The 19,718-nt window shown below is 45.0% G+C and overlaps 1 protein-coding gene across 4 annotated transcripts in view; it reads right to left on the bottom strand.

The window, feature by feature from the left end:
* The window catches only part of LOC121547397 (LLGL scribble cell polarity complex component 2), a 39,306-nt gene that overhangs the window by 8,613 nt on the left and 10,975 nt on the right, over positions 1–19,718 (bottom strand). For 3 of the 4 annotated variants that reach the window (XM_041858661.2, XM_041858660.2, XM_041858663.2), the window contains 17 exons: positions 17,331–17,449; positions 17,097–17,194; positions 16,369–16,450; positions 14,803–14,918; positions 14,350–14,508; positions 14,023–14,185; positions 13,807–13,939; positions 13,605–13,659; positions 13,330–13,484; positions 13,024–13,235; positions 3,858–3,925; positions 3,519–3,672; positions 3,226–3,330; positions 2,528–2,623; positions 2,163–2,359; positions 1,880–2,027; positions 1,576–1,723 (listed from right to left, as the gene is read on the bottom strand). In XM_041858661.2, coding sequence (XP_041714595.1) covers positions 1,576–1,723; positions 1,880–2,027; positions 2,163–2,359; positions 2,528–2,623; positions 3,226–3,330; positions 3,519–3,672; positions 3,858–3,925; positions 13,024–13,235; positions 13,330–13,484; positions 13,605–13,659; positions 13,807–13,939; positions 14,023–14,185; positions 14,350–14,508; positions 14,803–14,918; positions 16,369–16,450; positions 17,097–17,194; positions 17,331–17,405 — 2,164 coding nt within the window. In that variant the 5' untranslated portion in view covers positions 17,406–17,449. Of the gene's footprint in view, positions 1–1,575; positions 1,724–1,879; positions 2,028–2,162; positions 2,360–2,527; positions 2,624–3,225; positions 3,331–3,518; positions 3,673–3,857; positions 3,926–13,023; positions 13,236–13,329; positions 13,485–13,604; positions 13,660–13,806; positions 13,940–14,022; positions 14,186–14,349; positions 14,509–14,802; positions 14,919–16,368; positions 16,451–17,096; positions 17,195–17,330; positions 17,450–17,656; positions 17,718–19,718 lie in introns of those variants that run through there. The other variant, XM_041858662.2, reaches the window with a different exon arrangement.

Genomic DNA, 19,718 nt, shown 5'->3' with positions numbered 1-19,718 from the left:
GATGAGATAGTGACTCAAAAATCATGTTAAACACTATTATTGCACACAGAGTGAGTCCATGCAACTTATTGTGACTTATTCACAGGTTTACTTCTGAACTTATTTTGCCATTAAGGGGTTGAATACTTATTGACTCAAGACATTCCAGCTTTTCATTTTTTAATTAATTCGTAAACATTTCTAAAAACATAATTCCACTTTGACATTAAGGGGTAGGCCAGTGACACAAAATCTCAATTTAATCAATTTTAAATTCACGCTGTAAGACAACGAAATGTGGAAAAATACAAGGAGTGTGAATACTTTCTGAAGGCACTGTACCTTTTTGTTTTGTTCTCAAAAGTGCACCATAGCCGTGTCTCAACAAAAGCTAAAACGCCACAAACATTCCTAAACGGATTAGAATGACAGGCAAATCTCAGTTGATCTCTGTTGTTCTCCGCTTGAGTTCTACTGTCGGATCGGATTGACTCACAGACTCAACTGACAACTTTTTAACATACAGTATTTCATTTATTTTCATTGTGATTTACTCCGAATTTGTTTGGTTATTTACGAGTTGTTGGGGATTAATATATTTTTAATCCTAATAATTGGTATTGTTGTGTGGAACAAGTGTTAATGGTTTTCTGAGTGGGACTGGTTTTACACACCGCTTATTGATGAACATTGAGAGACTGAGATCAAATAGGTTCACTTGAAATATTTTTAGGCCAGAGGTAAGGGACGTTTCCTGAGGAACCTAAGTTATTATTATTTTGTGACTGTGATATTGTTTGTGCAATCATTTATTTTGGGATAATACAAAAACGCAGAAGAACACCATTGTTTTGGAGTTATTTCTTTCAATGTTACAGGTTCATGAAAAGTTTATATTCCACGACTGACTTTTCATGAGTCATTTGTATTGGTCTATACTTGATAGAGATGAGACCGAATCACAAACAAAAAGGAGAAATCAAACATCTCTCTGCTGGCACAAGCTACCTGGCACCCCCTAACTAAAACCAGTTGTGTAAAGTAACTAAGTAAAAATACTTTGAGGTACTACTTAAGTAGTCTTTTGGGGTATCTGTACTTCACTATTTATATTTTTGACAACTTTTACTCCACTACATTCCTAAAGAAAATACATTTACTTTTTACTCCATAGATTTTCCCTGACACCCAAAAGTACTCGTTACATTTCGAATGCTTAGGAGGACAAGAAAACGGTCAAATTCAAGCATTTATCAAGTGAACATTCCTGGTCATCTACTACCTCTGATCTGGCGGACTCACTAAACAAAAATGCTACGTTTGTAAATTATGTCTGAGTGTGCACCTGGCTATCCGCAAAATAAAATAAACGGTGCCGTCTGGTTTGCTTAATAAGGAATTTAAACTTATTTTGATACTTAAGTATATTTTAGCAATTACATTTACTTTCGATAATGAAGTATATTTAAAAACCAAATACTTTCAGACTTTTACTCAAGTAGTATTTTACTGGGTGACTTTCATGTATGACATTTGGGTACCACTGACTAAAACTAACCTCAAAAGTCAAGTCAAAACCGTTACAGTGTGACTTACTGTCTGAAAGGAAGGTGTCAGCGAAGTATAGCGTTCGTACAAGGCCGGTGAAGGAGTCGTCAGAGGATCGAGCCTCTATCTTTCTCTGGACGGGCGCCAACTCCATCTCAGCTAGCTCTGCCTCTAGACGAGCATTAGCCTCCTGCAACTAGAGATAGAGAAGCCCGTTTGAGATGCGCTGGGTTGGAGATGAATGCAGCAGCAGACTGCACTAAAAACGGTGTGATCATTATGAACTTTGTTCAATTAAGATTTATGCAGTCACATTTTTTTGGCCCAAAAATACATTTTTGTTGTCGTTTACCTTAGCTGCGTTGTTGACGTGGTGTTTGCGTAGGGACACTCGGCTGCGCCTGATCCTTCTGAAAGACTGACGGAGAGACTTCTTAATGCTCTTCACTCTGGACAGAGGACCTTCCATAGCCAGCTGGTCACTGGGGTTCAGAGTACACCTACAGGAGAGGGACAGGAGAGGGTTAACACACACAAACGTCTATATACCATCTCCGTTACCTTCCGTTATTTTGAAGTCATACAGGCAGAAACATGCAAACACTAAACCCCCCCCCCCACAAACACACACTTACCTGACGAGGACGTTGTTTTTCTGCTGGTAGTCGTAGAGTCCGAAGCCGTGACTGGTCCCGAATGTCACTAGTTTCCACTCAGAGTGCAGGGTGAGGGCAGTGACCACGGCCGGAGGCTGACACTGGACCAGAGCAAAGGGCTGGAAACCTGGGGGGAACATCACCGGCTCCTCCCTCACCTCCAGACGTGTATGGCCCTGATAGGGAGAGATGGTTACACAAACATTAAAGAATATTACAGAAAAGTATTGATCACTTTTCTTTATGCTCACTGAAAACCAATTCAATCAAAATTGCACTGCAGTATTTACGGAGAATCCAGTAAACACACACTCAATGTAAAGTTCTTGTTTGTTGTCGTTTACCTTCCAGCGGAAGCCCTCCTGTCCCTGTAGCAGGTCTGCTACGGTGGCCTCCACAGTCTGTTCTGCTGCCTCGTCATTCAGCTCTAACACCAGGACCTATGGAGGGGAGAGGTGAGAGAAGGACAGACCGTAACATTACATTTATTGTTTTGGACCAACAGGCAGTCTTATCTAAACACTTATATGAACCACTCAGACATTCACACCTCTCTTTCTCAGTGTGTGTGCGCCTCTGTGCCAGCCAACTAAATCAGACCACCCTCTTTTATAATGAATGACAGCTGATAATATAAAAGGGGGGAATAAGATACTTCCCACTGATGATCCAGTGCTCTATAAAGAATGAGAGATTACATTTAATTTCCACACATTCTGATTAAAGGAGGTGGTTTATTTATCACACTACATTATATAATGACTATAGGAGAGCTATGCAACCATGCAGACTGGGTCTGGAAAATATGCCGTTCACTGAATGTGTGACCATCCGTGACCCAAATACCCTCAGGAAAAGATTGTCATGGGGGACAAAGATCTATAGTGCCAAAGAACGTAAAATTAAGACCAAAACAACAGACTGGATTGCTAAATGGCATATTATTATATTATACCGGTAATGTCCAAAAATGTCCAACACAGCACTTAGGCTAACTGGCCACTAGAGGGAGTAGCGGTTGGTTTTCCACTGGTAAACTCACCTGTCCAGCGGTGCCAGCTACAGTCAGGTAGCCGCTGTATTTACACAGGTGGATCTTCTGAACGCCCAGACGAGGGTCGTCACTGTACGGGTCAAAACAACCCACCTGGGGGGAGAAGAGGGACATGTTTAATACACCGTCTCACTATTCTGATTCACTAGACACATTTTCTCACAAAACACACCTACACCTTTTCTACAGTGACTCCACTATACCTTTGTGCTCCCTGTATGTGAATATACACACATCCGAATGGTGGTAACTCTTTACATGTTATTTATACACACACAGACCTTTCTGAAAGGTGGCCACTCTCCCTCTGTGCCCTGGTTCATGTTTTCATTGGGGTCTGCGTCAGTGAGGAACACCCCTGCCGTGCTCAGCTTGTACATTGGGTACAGACACACCCCCGACGCGTCCCAGAAACGCACCGTACCGTCCTCGTGCCTGTGAGGAGGTGGAGGGAGGAGATTACATTTGTGAGGATCAACAAAATCAGGGGAACAAAAACATGACTAACTATTTGAAACCCTGTTCGCCGTCTCCACACAGCAACATTAAATGTAGATCATTAAGTTGTATTGAAATGAAGTCTCTGAAAAGAAATGAACGAGCTGTGACTGTCTACTGACCCTGTGAGCAGTAGGTCTCTCTGAGGAGGGTCTGGAGCCAGGTTCTGTCCTCCTGTCATAGGCCAAGGCTGGACGGAGGGAGAGAGAAGGGAGGGGTGCAAAAATTGGATGAATGCGAGAGAAAGAATTTAGGTCAATTCAATGTGCTCCATCAATTCAAGTTTCCAGCTCCCAGATTGTATTTTCACATGCACAAGTACAGTGAAGTGTAGCTAAATGTAGGTCATCTGTAGCTCAATTGGTAGAGCATGGCGCTTGTAACGCCAGGTTAGTGGGTTCGATCCCCGGGACCACCCATACGTAAAAATGTATGCGCACATGACTAAGTCGCTTTGGATAAAAGCGTCTGCTAAATGGCATATTATTATACACTGCTCAAAAAAATAAAGGGAACACTTAAACAACACAATGTAACTCCAAGTCAATCACACTTCTGTGAAATCAAACTGTCCACTTAGGAAGCAACACTGATTGACAATACATTTCACATGCTGTTGTGCAAATGGAATAGACAACAGGTGGAAATTATAGGCAATTAGCAAGACACCCCCAATAACGGACTGCTTTGCAGGTGGTGACCACAGACCACTTCTCAGTTCCTATGCTTCCTGGCTGATGTTTTGGTCACTTTTGAATGCTGGCGGTGCTTTCATTCTAGTGGTAGCATGAGACGGAGTCTACAACCCACACAAGTGGCTCAGGTAGTGCAGCTCATCCAGGATGGCATATCAATGCGAGCTGTGGCAAGAAGGTTTGCTGTGTCTGTCAGCGTAGTGTCCAGAGCATGGAGGCGCTACCAGGAGACAGGCCAGTACATTAGGAGACGTGGAGGAGGCCGTAGGAGGGCAACAACCCAGCAGCAGGACTGCTACCTCCGCCTTTGTGCAAAGAGGAGCAGGAGGAGCACTGCCAGAGCCCTGCAAAATGACCTCCAGCAGGCCACAAATGTGCATGTGTCTGCTCAAACGGTCAGAAACAGACTCCATGAGGGTCGTATGAGGGCCCGAAGTCCACAGGTGGGGGTTGTGCTTACAGCCCAACACCGTGCAGGACGTTTGGCATTTGCCAGAGAACACCAAGATTGGCAAATTCGCCACTGGCGCCCTGTGCTCTTCACAGATGAAAGCAGGTTCACACTGAGCACGTGACAGACGTGACAGAGTCTGGAGACGCCGTGGAGAACGTTCTGCTGCCTGCAACATCCTCCAGCATGACCGGTTTGGCGGTGGGTCAGTCATGGTGTGGGGTGGCATTTCTTTGGGGGGCCGCACAGCCCTCCATGTGCTCGCCAGAGGTAGCCTGACTGCATTTAGGTACCGAGATGAGATCCTCAGACCCCTTGTGAGACCATATGCTGGTGCGGTTGGCCCTGGGTTCCTCCTAATGCAAGACAATGCTAGACCTCATGTGGCTGGAGTGTGTCAGCAGTTCCTGCAAGAGGAAGGCATTGATGCTATGGACTGGCCCGCCCGTTCCCCAGACCTGAATCCAATTGAGCACATCTGGGACATCATGGTTCGCTCCATCCACCAACGCCACGTTGCACCACAGACTGTCCAGGAGTTGGCAGATGCTTTAGTCCAGGTCTGGGAGGAGATCCCTCAGGAGACCATCCACCACCTCATCAGGAGCATGCCCAGGCGTTGTAGGGAGGTCATACAGGCACGTGGAGGCCACACACACTAATGAGCCTCATTTTGACTTGTTTTAAGGACATTAAATCAAAGTTGTATCAGCCTGTAGTGTGGTTTTCCACTTTAATTTTGAGGGTGACTCCAAATCCAGACCTCCATGGGTTGATACATTTGATTTCCATTGATAATTTGTGTGTGATTTTGTTGTCAGCACATTCAACTATGTAAAGAAAAAAGTATTTAATAAGATTATTTCATTCATTCAGATCTAGGATGTGTTATTTTAGTGTTCCCTTTATTTTTTTGAGCAGTGTATTATTATAAATGCCTTTCTTGCAAGCGCTTTTCCAACAATGCAGTAATCAATATCAGTAGTACTATAAAATAAAGTAATGTAGAAGAAAAACACACCAGAAATAGAAATAAGAACACAAAGCAGGCTAGCTATATACAGGGTCAGTGCCAATACCATATTTACAATGTGCAGGGATACTGGAGTGGTAGGGTTATATATGTATACGGGTTAGGTGACTAGGCATCAGGATATACAGTATGATAAACAGAGTAGCAGAAGCTATATGATGACTATGTGAGTGTGTGTGTGAGCAAATTAAGTATGTGTGTGAGTGAGCGTAGAGTCATGTGCATGTGCATAGAGTCAGTGCAAACATTTTTATAAAATAGAAGGGTCCATGCAGATCGTCCATGTAGCCATTTTGTTAGTTATTTAGCAGTCTTATGGCTTGGGGCCTGTTGGCAGGGGCATGTTGGTGGCAGACGTGTTGCTCTGGTACCGCTTGCCATGCAGAAACAGAGAGAACAGTCTATGGCTTGAGTGGCTGGAGTCTTGAACAATTTTCAGGCCTTCCTTTCACACCACCTGATATAGAGGTCCTGGATGGCAGGGAGCTCGGCCCCAGTGATGTACTGGTCTGTCCGCACCACCCTCTGCGGCACCATGCGATTGAGGGCGGTGCAGTTGCCATACCAAACAGTGATGCAGCCAGTCAAGATGCTCTCAATGGTGCTACTGTATAACGATTTGAGGGATGTCGCGCCTTCTTCACGACTGTGTGCAGACCATTTTAAGTCCTTAGTGATTTGGACACAGAGGAACTTGAAGCTCTCGACCCGCTTTAATGCAGCCCCATCGATATGGATGGGGGTGTGCTCGACCCCTCGTTTCCCGTAGTCCACGATCAGCTCCTTGGTCTAATGACATTGAGGGAAAGGTTGTTGTCCTGGCACCACATTGCCAGGTCACTGACCTCGTCCCTTTAGGCCAGGGTTCCCCAACTGGCGGCAGTGGTTTTATTGTAGGACATAAAAGACCGTAAAGAAACACCAGAAAATCAGCTCCAAGTGATTTCAATTTAAGAAATCCGTTCCCAAATATTCCCACGCATAATAGAGAGACACGTGATCATATACAAATGTAAGCAAGGTTTGAAATGATTATGTTTTAGTCAAACATATCTGTTCGGGCTTCTTGCGGTCAATTTGCAGTCTACAAATTATTTGTGATTGTTTTCAGGCCTCCCTGACCATCCGCTGAAGAACAAATTGGCCCGCGGCTAACTGTAGTTGATCAATCAATCAATCAATTTTATTTTATATAGCCCTTCTTACATCAGCTAATATCTCGAAGTGCTGTACAGAAACCCAGCCTAAAACCCCAAACAGCTAGTAATGCAGGTGTAGAAGCACGGTGGCTAGGAAAAACTCCCTAGAAAGGCAAAACCTAGGAAGAAACCTAGAGAGGAACCAGGCTATGAGGGGTGGCCAGTCCTCTTCTGGCTGTGCCGGGTGGAGATTATAACAGAACCATGCCAAGATGTTCAAAAATGTTCATAAGTGACAAGCATGGTCAAATAATAATCAGGAATAAATCTCAGTTGGCTTTTCATAGCCGATCATTAGAGTTTAAAACAGCAGGTCTGGGACAGGTAGGGGTTCCATAACCGCAGGCAGAACAGTTTAAACTGGAATAGCAGCAAGGCCAGGCGGACTGGGGACAGCAAGGAGTCACCACGGCCGGTAGTCCCGACGTATGGTCCTAGGGCTCAGGTCTCTCAGTTGGCTTTTCATAGCCGATCATTTAGAGTTGAAAACAGCAGGTCTGGGACAGGTAGGGGTTTCGTAGCCGCAGGCAGAACAGTTGAAACTGGAATAGCAGCAAGGCCAGGCGGACTGGGGACAGCAAGGTGTCATCATGCCCGGTAGTCCTGACGTATGGTCCTAGGGCTCAGGTTCTCAGAGAGAAAGAGAGAATGAGAGAATTAGAGAGAGCATACTTAAATTCACACAGGACACTGGATAAGACAGGAGAAGTACTCCAGGTATAACCAACTAACCCCAGCCCCCGACACATAAACTACTGCAGCATAAATACTGGAGGCTGAGACAGGAGCGGTCCGGAGACACTGTGGCCCCATCCGAAGAAACCCCGGACAGGGCCAAACAGGAAGGATATAACCCCACCCACTCCGCCAAAGCACAGCCCCCGCACCACTAGAGGGATATCCCCAACCACCAACTTACAATCCTGAGACAAGGCCGAGTATAGCCCACAGAGGTCTCCACCACAGCACAAACCAAGGGGGGCGCCAACCCAGACAGGAAGATCACGTCAGTAACTCAACCCACTCAAGTGACGCACCCCTCCCAGGGACGGCATGAAAGAGCACCAGCAAGCCAGTGACTCAGCCCCTGCAACAGGGTTAGAGGCAGAGAACCCCAGTGGAGAGGGGAACCGGCCCGGCAGAGACAGCAAGGGCTGTTCGTTGCTCCAGCCTTTCCGTTCACCTTCACACTCCTGGGCCAGACTACACTCAATCATATGACCTACTGAAGAGATAAGTCTTCAGTAAAGACTTAAAGGTTGAGACCGAGTCTGCGTCTCTCACATGGGTAGGCAAACTGTTCCATAAAAATGGAGATCTATAGGAGAAAGCCCTGCCTCCCGCTGTTTGCTTAGAAATTCTAGGGACAATTAGGAGGCCTGCGTCTTGTGACCGTAGCGTACGTATTGGTATGTACGGCAGGACCAACTCGGAAAGATAGGTAGGAGCAAGCCCATGTAACGCTTTATAGGTTAACAGTAAAACCTTGAAATCAGCCCTTGCCTTAACAGGAAGCCAGTGTAGGGAAGCTAGCACTGGAGTAATATGATCAAATTTCTTGGTTCTAGTCAGGATTCTAGCAGCCGTATTTAGCACTAACTGAAGTTTATTTAGTGCTTTATCCGGGTAGCCGGAAAATAGAGCATTGCAGTAGTCTAACCTAGAAGTAACAAATGCATGGATTAATTTTTCTGCATCATTTTTGGACAGAAAATTTCTGATTTTTGCAATGTTACGTAGATGGAAAAAAGCTGTCCTTGAAACAGTCTTGATATGTTCGTCAAAAGAGAGATCAGGGTCAAGAGTAACACCGAGGTCCTTCACAGTTTTATTTGAGACGACTTTACAACCATCTAGATGAATTGTCAGATTTAACAGAAGATCTCTTTGTTTCTTGGGACCTAGAACAAGCATCTCTGTTTTGTCCGAGTTTAAAAGTAAAAAAGTTTTCAGCCATCCACTTCCTTATGTCTGAAACACAGGCTTCTAGCGAGGGCAATTTTGGGGCTTCACCATGTTTCATTGAAATGTACAGCTGTGTGTCATCCGCATAGCAGTGAAAGTTAACATTATGTTTTCGAATAACATCCCCAAGAGGTAAAATATATAGTGAAAACAATAGTGGTCCTAAAACGGAACCTTGAGGAACACCGAAATGTACAGTTGATTTGTCGGAGGACAGACCATTCACAGAGACAAACTGATATCTTTCCGACAGGTAGGATCTAAACCAGGCCAGAACTTGTCCGTGTAGACCAATTTGGGTTTCCAGTCTCTCCAAAAGAATGTGGTGATCGATGGTGTCAAAGGCAGCACTAAGGTCTAGTAGCACGAGGACAGATGCAGAGCCTCGGTCTGACGCCATTAAAAGGTCATTTACCACCTTCACAAGTGCAGTCTCAGTGCTATGATGGGGTCTAAAACCAGACTGAAGCATTTCGTATACATTGTTTGTCTTCAGAAAGGCAGTGAGTTGCTGCGCAACAGCTTTTTCTAAAATTTTTGAGAGGAATGGAAGATTCGATATAGGCCGATAGTTTTTTATATTTTCCGGGTCAAGGTTTGGCTTTTTCAAGAGAGGCTTTATCACTGCCACTTTTAGTGAGTTTGGTACACATCCGGTGGATAGAGAGCTGTTTATTATGTTCAACATAGGAGGGCCAAGCACAGGAAGCAGCTCCTTCAGCAGTTTAGTAGGAATAGGATCCAGTATGCAGCTTGAAGGTTTAGAGGCCATGATTATTTTCATCATTGTGTCAAGAGATATAGTACTAAAACACTTAAGTGTCTCTCCCGATCCCAGGCCCTCGCAGAGCTGTGCAGATCCAGGACAGCTAAGCCCTGGAGGAATACGCAGATTCAAAGAGGAGTCCGTAATTTGCTTTCTAATGGTCATGATCTTTTCCTCAAAGAAGTTCATGAATTTATCACTGCTGAAGTGAAAACCATCCTCTCTTGGGGAATGCTGCTTTTTAGTTAGCTTTGCAACAGTATCAAAAAGAAATTTTGGATTGTTCTTATTTTCCTCGATTAATTTGGAAAAGTAGGATGATCGAGCAGCAGTGAGGGCTCTTCGGTACTGCACGGTACTGTCTTTCCAAGCTAGTCGGAAGACTTCCAGTTTGGTGTGGCGCCATTTCCGTTCCAATTTCCTGGAAGCTTGCTTCAAAGCTCGGGTATTTTCTGTATACCAGGGAGCTAGTTTCTTATGACAAATGTTTTTCGTTTTTAGGGGTGCAACTGCATCTAGGGTATTGCACAAGGTTAAATTGAGTTCCTCAGTTAAGTGGTTAACTGATTTTTGTCCTCTGACGTCCTTGGGTAGGCAGAAGGAGTCTGGAAGGGCATCAATGAATTTTTGTGTTGTCTGAGAATTTATAGCACGACTTTTGATGCTCCTTGGTTGGGGTCTGAGCAGATTATTTGTTGCGATTGCAAACGTAATAAAATGGTGGTCCGATAGTCCAGGATTTTGTGGAAAAACATTAAGATCTACAACATTTATTCCATGGGACAAAACTAGGTCCAGAGTATGACTGTGGCAGTGAGTAGGTCCAGAGACATGTTGGACAAAACCCACTGAGTCGATAATGGCTCCGAAAGACTTTTGGAGTGGGTCTGTGGACTTCTCCATGTGAATATTAAAATCACCAAAAATTAGAATATGATCTGCTATGACTACAAGGTCTGATAGGAATTCAGGAAACTCAGAGAGGAACGCTGTATATGGCCCAGGAGGCCTGTAAACAGTAGCTATAAAAAGTGATTGAGTAGGCTGCATAGATTTCATGACTAGAAGCTCGAAAGATGAAAACGTCATTTTTTTTTTTGTAAATTGAAATTTGCTATCGTAAATGTTAGCAACACCTCCGCCTTTGCGGGATGCACGGGAATATGGTCACTAGTGTAACCAGGAGGTGAGGCCTCATTTAACACAGCAAATTCATCAGGCTTAAGCCATGTTTCAGTCAGGCCAATCACATCAAGATTATGATCAGTGATTAGTTCATTGACTATGACTGCCTTTGAAGTGAGGGATCTAACATTAAGTAACCCTATTTTGAGATGTGAGGTATCACGATCTCTTTCAATAATGGCAGGAATGGAGGAGGTCTTTATCCTAATAAGATTGCTAGGGTGAACACCACCATGTTTAGTTTTGCCCAACCTAGGTCGAGGCACAGACACAGTCTCAATGGGTATGGCTGAGCTGACTACACTGACTATGCTATTGGCAGACTCCACTAAGCTGGCAGGTTGGCTAACAGCCTGCTGCCTGGCCTGCACCCTATTTCACTGTGGGGCTAGAGGAGTTAGAGCCCTATCTATGTTGGTAGATAAGAGGAGAGCACCCCTCCAGTTAGGATGGAGTCCGTCACTCCTCAGCAGGTCAGGCTTGATCCTGTTTGTGGGTGAGTCCCAGAAAGAGGGCCAATTATCCACAAATGTTATCTTTTGGGAGGGGCAGAAAACAGTTTTCAACCAGCGATTGAGTGCTGAGACTCTGCTGTAGAGCTCGTCACTTCCCCTAACTGGGAGGGGGCCAGAGACAATTACTCGATGCCGACACATCTTTCTAGCTGATTTACACGCTGAGGCTATGTTGCACTTGGTGACCTCTGACTGTTTCATCCTAACATCGTTGGTGCCGACGTGGATAACAATATCTCTATACTCTCTACACTCGCCAGTTTTAGCTTTAGCCAGCACCATCTTTAGATTAGCCTTAACGTCGGTAGCCCTGCCCCCTGGTAAACAGTGTATGATCGCTGGGTGATTCGTTTTAAGTCTAATACTGCGGGTAATGGAGTCGCCAATGACTAGGGTTTTCAATTTGTCAGAGCTAATGGTGGGAGCCTTCGGAGTCTCAGACCCCGTAACGGGAGGAGTAGAGACTAGAGAAGACTCAGACTCAGACTCCGACTCGCTACATAATGGGGAAAACCGGTTGAAGGTTTCTGTCGGCTGAATGAGCGACACCGGTTGAGCATTCCAACAGTATTTCCCTCCAGAAGCCATGAGAAAGTTGTCCGGCTGCGGGGACTGTGCGGGGGGATTTATACTAACATTACTGTCTGTACTTACTGGTGGCACAGACGCTGTTTCTTCCTTTCCTACACTGATATTACCCTTGCCTAACGATTGCGTCTGAAGCTGGGCTTGTAGCACAGCTATTCTCGCCGTAAGGCGAGAATTCTCCTGTATATTATGAGTACAGCGACTGCAATTAAAAGACATCATGTTAATGTTACTACTTAGCTTCGGCTGTTGAAGATGTTGATGAACCATGTCCAGATAAAGCGTCCGGAGTGAAAAAGTTGAATAAGGGAAAAAAGTTGCGATGGAAAAAAGGAAAATAACGTAAAGTTGGCAGCTAAAACGCACAGGAAAATGACTCTTCTGTCTCGGGATAAACGTCCGGGGTGAAAAAGTTTAACGAAAAAAGATGAGTGAGGACAAAACTAAAAAGTTCATTGATTCCTTCTGTAGGCTGTCTCATCGTCGCCAGTGATCAGGCCTACCACCGTTGCGTCGTCAGCTAACTTAATTGTGTTGGTGTCGTGCATGGCCACACAGTCGTGGGTGAACAGGGATTACAGAAGGGGACTAAGCACTGTGGGGCCCCCGTGTTGAGGGTCAGCGTGGTGGAGCTGATGTTGTCTACCCTCACCACCTTGGGTCAGCCTGTCAGGAAGTCCAGGATACAGTTGCAGAGGGAGGTGTTCAGACCCAGGATCCTAAGCTTGGTGACGAGCTTGGAGGAGACAATGGTGTTGAACGCTGAGCTGTAGTCAATGAACAGCCTTCTCACATAGGTATTCCTCTTATCTAGGTGGGTGAGGGCAGTGTGGAGTGCAATTTTGAGTGTGTGTGGTGCAGGAACTTGCTTGAGCAGTGTGTGTCACCTACCTTCTTAGAGTAGTGTGTGTTCTGCAATGCTCCGGCAGACAGGACCCTCTCCCACAGCTTCAGGGGTATAGCAGAGACATGGTGTGAGCAGGTGATGGCAGAGCAGTGGAGAGGCACCAGGTACGGAGTCTGGATGACTGGCCACCCTTCAGTCTGGAGATCTATCACTACCAACTCCTCTTCTACTAAGACCACCAACGCATTGGGTTCGCCTGGACAGAACGAGAGGGGTTAGACTGCGTGTGTGTTTCTGAACCGGTGTGTGTTTCTGAACCTGTGTGTGCACGTATCCCCCTGCCTTTCTACCTGTATGATCTGGACCGTCTCTGATGACAAAGAAGTCGATGATTCTGGAGGTGAAGTCCAGAGCCACGTGTGTTTTACTGTGGATCACACTGATACAGTGTCTGTCTCCGTAGCTGGCCCTGGGCATGCCACCACTGAAGAACAGGAACGGAGGCCTGGATATAGACATACAGGAAAAGGAGAGCCAGGTTAGAAGACATTTGCAGATGGGTTCATGTGTAACAATGGAGAAATGTGGGTTGACAGAGCAGGACGAGAAAAAGAGAGTCACTCACCCCTGTTCTGTCAGCAGTTGGATGATTTTAGAGATGGCCTTACAGGGGAAGTGGCCTACACAGAGGAGAGAGAAATCATCAAATCCATTGATCAATCATCAATTAACCTACTCAGCATTCAATCAATAACATTATCCCAGTCGCTGTGTTTTGTCAGCTTCCACAGAGAGAAACGTGCTGTTGACTTTTTGGGGGTCCTCACCGTACGGTACTTCGGACATCTCCTGCTCGCTCTGTGGGTCATCCCCAGCCACCTTCCAGCGGCAGTAGCTGCCATCGCTATGGGAACTGAGAACATGGCCGCCGTCCTCCGTCCACCACACGCTCTCCAGTTGCTATGGACGCACAACCAAACAAGGAGTCAAGATCAGAGCCCTCGACATCCAGACACCAACACACAGACACACACACTGTATACCTGTGTAGCAGGGATGTGTTTGACGGCTGATTGGCTGTCCAGGTCCCAGATGACCATGAGGCCTCGTCCGTAGCCAATCAGAACCTGGCGTGGGTTGACGGGATTCTCCTGTAAGGACTCGACATGCTCCAGGCTCCTACGACCTCCATACTCCTCTGGTACACTACAGAATGAGGGGGTACTGTTTTAGCATAATTATCGATCAAATACGTTTGTGTGTGTGTGGGAAGCATTTTAACATGAATCAATAGTTGTTTCCATCTGTTTAGGATAACAATATTTCCAATTTAGTAACTCAATGAAAGGAAGTGTGTGTGGTGTGTGTACCTGTTGGTGACTTTCTCCAGGCTGATGTTCCTCTCCTCTAGTTCTCTGAAGCCTGGTACCTTCACTATGAACACGTGTCCTCCCTCTGTTCCTAGCAACAACAGGTCCCCAGAAGAGTGGGCTAGCACCGCTGTTACACAAGTTACACTGGGGGGAGCACTGATTGAGGGAACGAGAAAGCGGTAAATAGAGAGAAAGATGGGATAAAGTTAACAGGTTGAATCTGGCAGACAGAAAAATAACATTCAAGGTGCATACGTGTTTGCCATTGAATGTGTGCATGTCACCATAGAAATAGAATCCCACTATAGTTCTGTGCATGTCACACAGTGCGTCTCTTACCATGGCACTCCAATGAGTGCGAGTGTGTGAGGAAAATAGAAAGAAAGAAAGCTTGAGAAGGGGTAGGAGAGAAGTTGGGAGGTGGTGGGGTGTAGTGTGTGTGTCTCTCACCCCGGGGGTCCAGTGAGTGTGAAGCGTCCTATCTCCAGCAGCTCAGAGACGCCATGGTGAGCTCTGAGGGTCCACATGTGGAGACTGTTGTCATCCAACAGAGTCACCAGCTCCACCTGTTCAATACAGAGCAACCAGATGTTAAAAGGACATTAGGAGGACATAAGGACGTTAGGAACACGTTATTGGGATGTTATGAGACTGTCAGGAGGACGTTTTGGGGCAATTAGGAGGATGTTTTTGGGACGTTAGCCACAGCTTTACTACTAACATTTCCAGCAATGATCAGATCCACATATTGGATTCTAGGGCTGGGCGGTATAGCGTATTTTATGATATACCAGTATTGATGCACGGACCGGTTTGGGTTTTGATGTTACTTTCTATAACAGTATTTGAATGTTTGGTTTGTTAAATGTGATACGCCGTGTGTAACGTCCATTTTTATAGTTTACTCCGCTACTTGAGTCATCTCTCTCCACTCTCTCTCCATGTCGCTTTCCACACAGAACTAGCACCGTCCCGTCACTCAAGGAGCACATTTGCTGTTTCTCGACCACGACAGACTTGCATTCAGTCTGCATGGTTAATGCAGCACATGCAACAATGTTGACAACGATGCTGTTTTCACTTTGCTTTTTAATATAAATACACTAACGTTCTATAATTACACTATTAGCTTGTGTTTCTTACATCTGCAAAAGGCTGGTTTGTCTTTTCTTAGCAAGTTGGGCCTAAATCCTGTTAGCCGCAAATGCTAATCGCTAGTTAGCTGGCTAGCTAGCAAATAAATGTACTGAGTCGGAGCAAACGTAACTAGCTATACAGCTTGACAATACCAGTGATGGTGTTGACCTAAATCAGTATGTTGTTTGTGCAACAGTATCTTCTAAATCAAAGAGGAATATGCGAAGCATGAATATGTTAGCTACATGAAGTTCCTAAGAGAAAACATTCAATGTAGCTAAAGATTATAGCGTCCCCTAGGAAACACTTAGGTTCCTACCCGGTCACAATAACTCCTCCTGGCATTTTAATTCGTTGTCATGTCAAACACTGTATTCAAAGTGCCCACTATTACATTCTAACTATAGAATTACAATAATCATTCAATTTCCATGATTCCAACAGTTCACCCAAGTGTTTTGCGCTAAATCGCAATTGCAGCATTTAGTTAAAAATAAGGCATAGATTGTTTTCCCATATCATGCAGCCTTACGTGGCAGTATGGAAATGACCTCAAATTAGTGCAGGAAATGCAGAAATGTATGGAAATTATTTTAGGTTGAAGTTGAATTGAACAGTATAAAACAAATCAGAATGGAGAAAGCCCCATTGAAATCACTTGTATGTGTTGCCACCGTAGGGTAACGCACTACTCATAAAGCAAATTTAGAAATGGTATTATTCCAAAACATTAAATTCAGTCATAAAAAAAATATATATATATGAGATATATTTTGGCCATATCGTCCTGCCCGATTTAAGAAGATCATTTCAGTAGCAGGTGTGAATGGCGCATGTGATAAGGTGCTGCCACCGTGTGTGTGTTGAGTAGCCACTCACCTGGTGTGGTAGGAAGTGGACCTGTGTGACGGCAGCGTTCTCATCGTGTAGACCCATGAACTCTACACCTGGGCCACCATAACTGACCACAGGTTAAAGAATACACACACACAGCATGGCGCACCAACACACACACTTACTGTGTACACACATGCGCAGCAAATACAGACACACACACAATGCATGATGTACACAGAGCCCCCCCCCACCAATTCATAGACATACAGGTTCTTATTTTTCTACTGTACTGAAAGGGTCCACATGCATCTATAGAAATAAGAGATGTTCTGTTCTGTCTTTCTTTGTGTCTTATTACACTGCCCTGCCCTTGGCTAATAATACTTTTATTCATAGAATTTCCTTCTTGTGTTATCAAAAGAACAATTTCCCCTATTGTGTGAATTAATTCTAATGACAGAGACAAGGGTCTTCATAGTGACGGAGTGAATGGGGAGTGTACTGACTGGTTCCACACTGTCAAAGAGCACGATTGTGTAAGATGAATCAAACACACACTATAACAGAGATACACAGACACACCAACTGTGTCCGTCTGGTACAGCCAGAGTTGAGCAATACCCTGGGAATATAAGATAACTACACACTAACCACAGACAGCTAAAGCAGAGGGCAACTCTGAGACAAACTTGTTCAAACGTGTTAACACTTAAATCCTGCACTCCTACACAACCAGACAGACCTCTCCCTCTGTGTCTATTGAAGGATACAGTTTGATGGCTCCGGAGCGTGTGCCGATGGCCAGGAGCTGTAGACTGGGGCTGAAGCCCAGAGCACTGGGCTGGTGAGGAAAACCATGCTCCACCGTCTGAGTGAGAGAGGGAGAATTATAGAAACTGGCAGGACAAATCCCCTGAAAATTGTCTGGAATTGGGATCATTGCCTTACTGTAGAGATTAGATATCAAAGCCTTGTCAGATCAGACTGACTGTCACTGCTCTTACCTTGTTGAACCCGTAGAGCTCCTGTTTGATCCGGTCTCTCTGGGACTCCTGGCCAGGTCTCCTAAACCTCTTCATCCTCTCTGGAGCCTGAGGAGCACACAGGCCCAACCGCTACACCTCTACAGAGAGAGACAGTGGTAGATAGGAGATTAATGAAGTAGGTGGGGAAAGGGCAATAGCCTAGCAGACGACAAGTCTTCACTCCTCTTTTCCTCTCTGTCATTCAACTATCTGAAGAACGTGGGTGTGGAGGTGGTGAAGAGAAAGAGATCATAAAACTTCCTGGAGCAAAACAAAGGAGGAAGAGAGATAGTGAAGATACTCACAGCTGGAGCAGGAAACTAAATCAGGGCTCCAGCAAAAACTCAGCTCAGGTGGTGTGTTGGCCACTGACAGAGACAGGGAGATGAGAGAAAGGAATTCCAGAGAAGAGGCCTACTCCTCTTCTCTTTCTTGTCTGTGGTCAACACACACACACACAGACAGCCTGAGGGGGCGGGGCTCATCTCAGACAACAGCTAGGAGTTGGTCACAGGAGCATCAACTAAAAAAGACCATTGTCCTATTTTTTTTTATTTAACCTTTATTTTAACTAGGCAAGTCAGTTAAGAACAAATTCTTATTTACAATGACTACCTACTACTACACACACTGATGAAAACACCTGTCACACAGACAAGCCGTTTCCAAATAGGCCCTTCAGAGAGAAAGAAGGGTCTGCTTTTCATTCTTTCCTTTATCAATAACGTTTGCGGAACGTTTAGGGCATAACGAACTATGACCCGATCACAACCTTTAAAAAAAAACAACCCTCTCCTCTCTTTTCCAGATGCTTTAAAACCCCTGGACTCTGGCTTTCATTTCACGTTCATTTTACTAAGAGGAAGGAAGAGTAGTGGACAGCTTTCTCTTAATCTCTACACATACCAATACATTCGCTAAGCCCATCACGTGAAGGAGAGGTTATAGCCACAGGTTGGTTAGACCATAAATGTCAGTGGTCTAAGCCTCAGTCTACTCTGATTGAACTCAACCCTCAACCTCAAAGCTGTGTCTCCCTGGGTGATGACAAAAATGTCCCCCTCAAAAGACCCACAGAAAACCCTCCACAAAAAGAACAGGCCAGTGTTTCAGGCCTGTAAAATCAGCAAGTAAAAAAAAAAAAGAAAAACAATGATTTCATAAAAATTACAAATGATAATATTGTAAACCGGAACTAAGCTACGAGACCGTATTTTCCGTCTTGGCCGACTCCGTCTTGTCATTTGTATCGAGACAGAGAGACATACTAACTGTAGGTCGCTCTGGATAAGAGCATCTGCTAAATGACTAAAATGTAAAATATTATTGCCCTGATATCAGCGGCAAGACGCCGTTAGTCATTAGGCGTGAGGGATTACGGGATAGTGGAGGACTGACTCACACCCTCACTAAGTAAACTTCCTTGTTTGGATCCTGCAGACTAAGGGAGTGGGATGAAGTTGCATGCTTCAGGATTTGGGGAGGGTAGGCGTAAATATACTTTTTTTTTGTATAGAAGAGAGTTCCAAACATGGTTTTTCGTCAATCATGCATTGGCGACATTAATTCCATGTTAAATGTGTGTCATATTAGGACCACGCACAGTCTAGTACCCATTATGTTCCTCGGAGTCCTCCAACGTAGACCAAAGGGTCCAGCAGAGCAGAAAGAAGCAGCTCAGTGCTCTAAGCCTGCTAACAAAGGCTGGGTGGGAGGTCCTCTTTAGTGCTTAACACACAGAATGTCATCCTAGGGAAGGACAAGAATGTGCTCTGCTGATGGAAACTGAGGGTAGCTTGAAGGAGGAACACACACACACAATACACACTCAGGCACACCCCAGTATGGAAAAGTAGGACCTTGGTTTCGTCATATGATGACTACCTATGGCAGTGCTCAATGTAAACACAGACCCAAGGAGGCCAGAGCCTACATCACTACTGAAACAATCAGACAACATGGTGATTAATTGTAGGATTTCAACCAGTGTGACAGTTAGGCAAGGCCTACCCAGTGATTATGCATCCCATAAAACCTCACTATCAGAACAGAGTAGCGTTTAGAACTGTCGATTCAAACAGCAAGTTCCACCTCTTTCTGTTGCTTCATTGTGGCTCGCTCTTTTCTTCAGAGTACAGAAGGATGGGAAAATGGAGAAAACTGAAAATGAGTGAATTATTCAAGGCTACAGTACAGTTAGACCGGTTTGGTGCCGGGAAATCATGTGCACATGACATGACATATCCTACATTTCCATTCATAACACCCTGTGGACAGTATTCTGGCAGTAAGGCTTAGGGGAAGTCCCCAAACGGAAGGGATTTGTTTGTTACTTGGAAAAACAATGCTATGCAGTGGTCAGTGACA

The sequence above is a fragment of the Coregonus clupeaformis genome, chromosome 31 (assembly GCF_020615455.1).
Source record: "Coregonus clupeaformis isolate EN_2021a chromosome 31, ASM2061545v1, whole genome shotgun sequence".
NCBI classification, from domain to species: Eukaryota; Metazoa; Chordata; class Actinopteri; order Salmoniformes; family Salmonidae; genus Coregonus; species Coregonus clupeaformis.
Note: the sequence above shows the minus strand (reverse complement) of the source record. Positions and strands in the feature narration are given on the sequence as shown.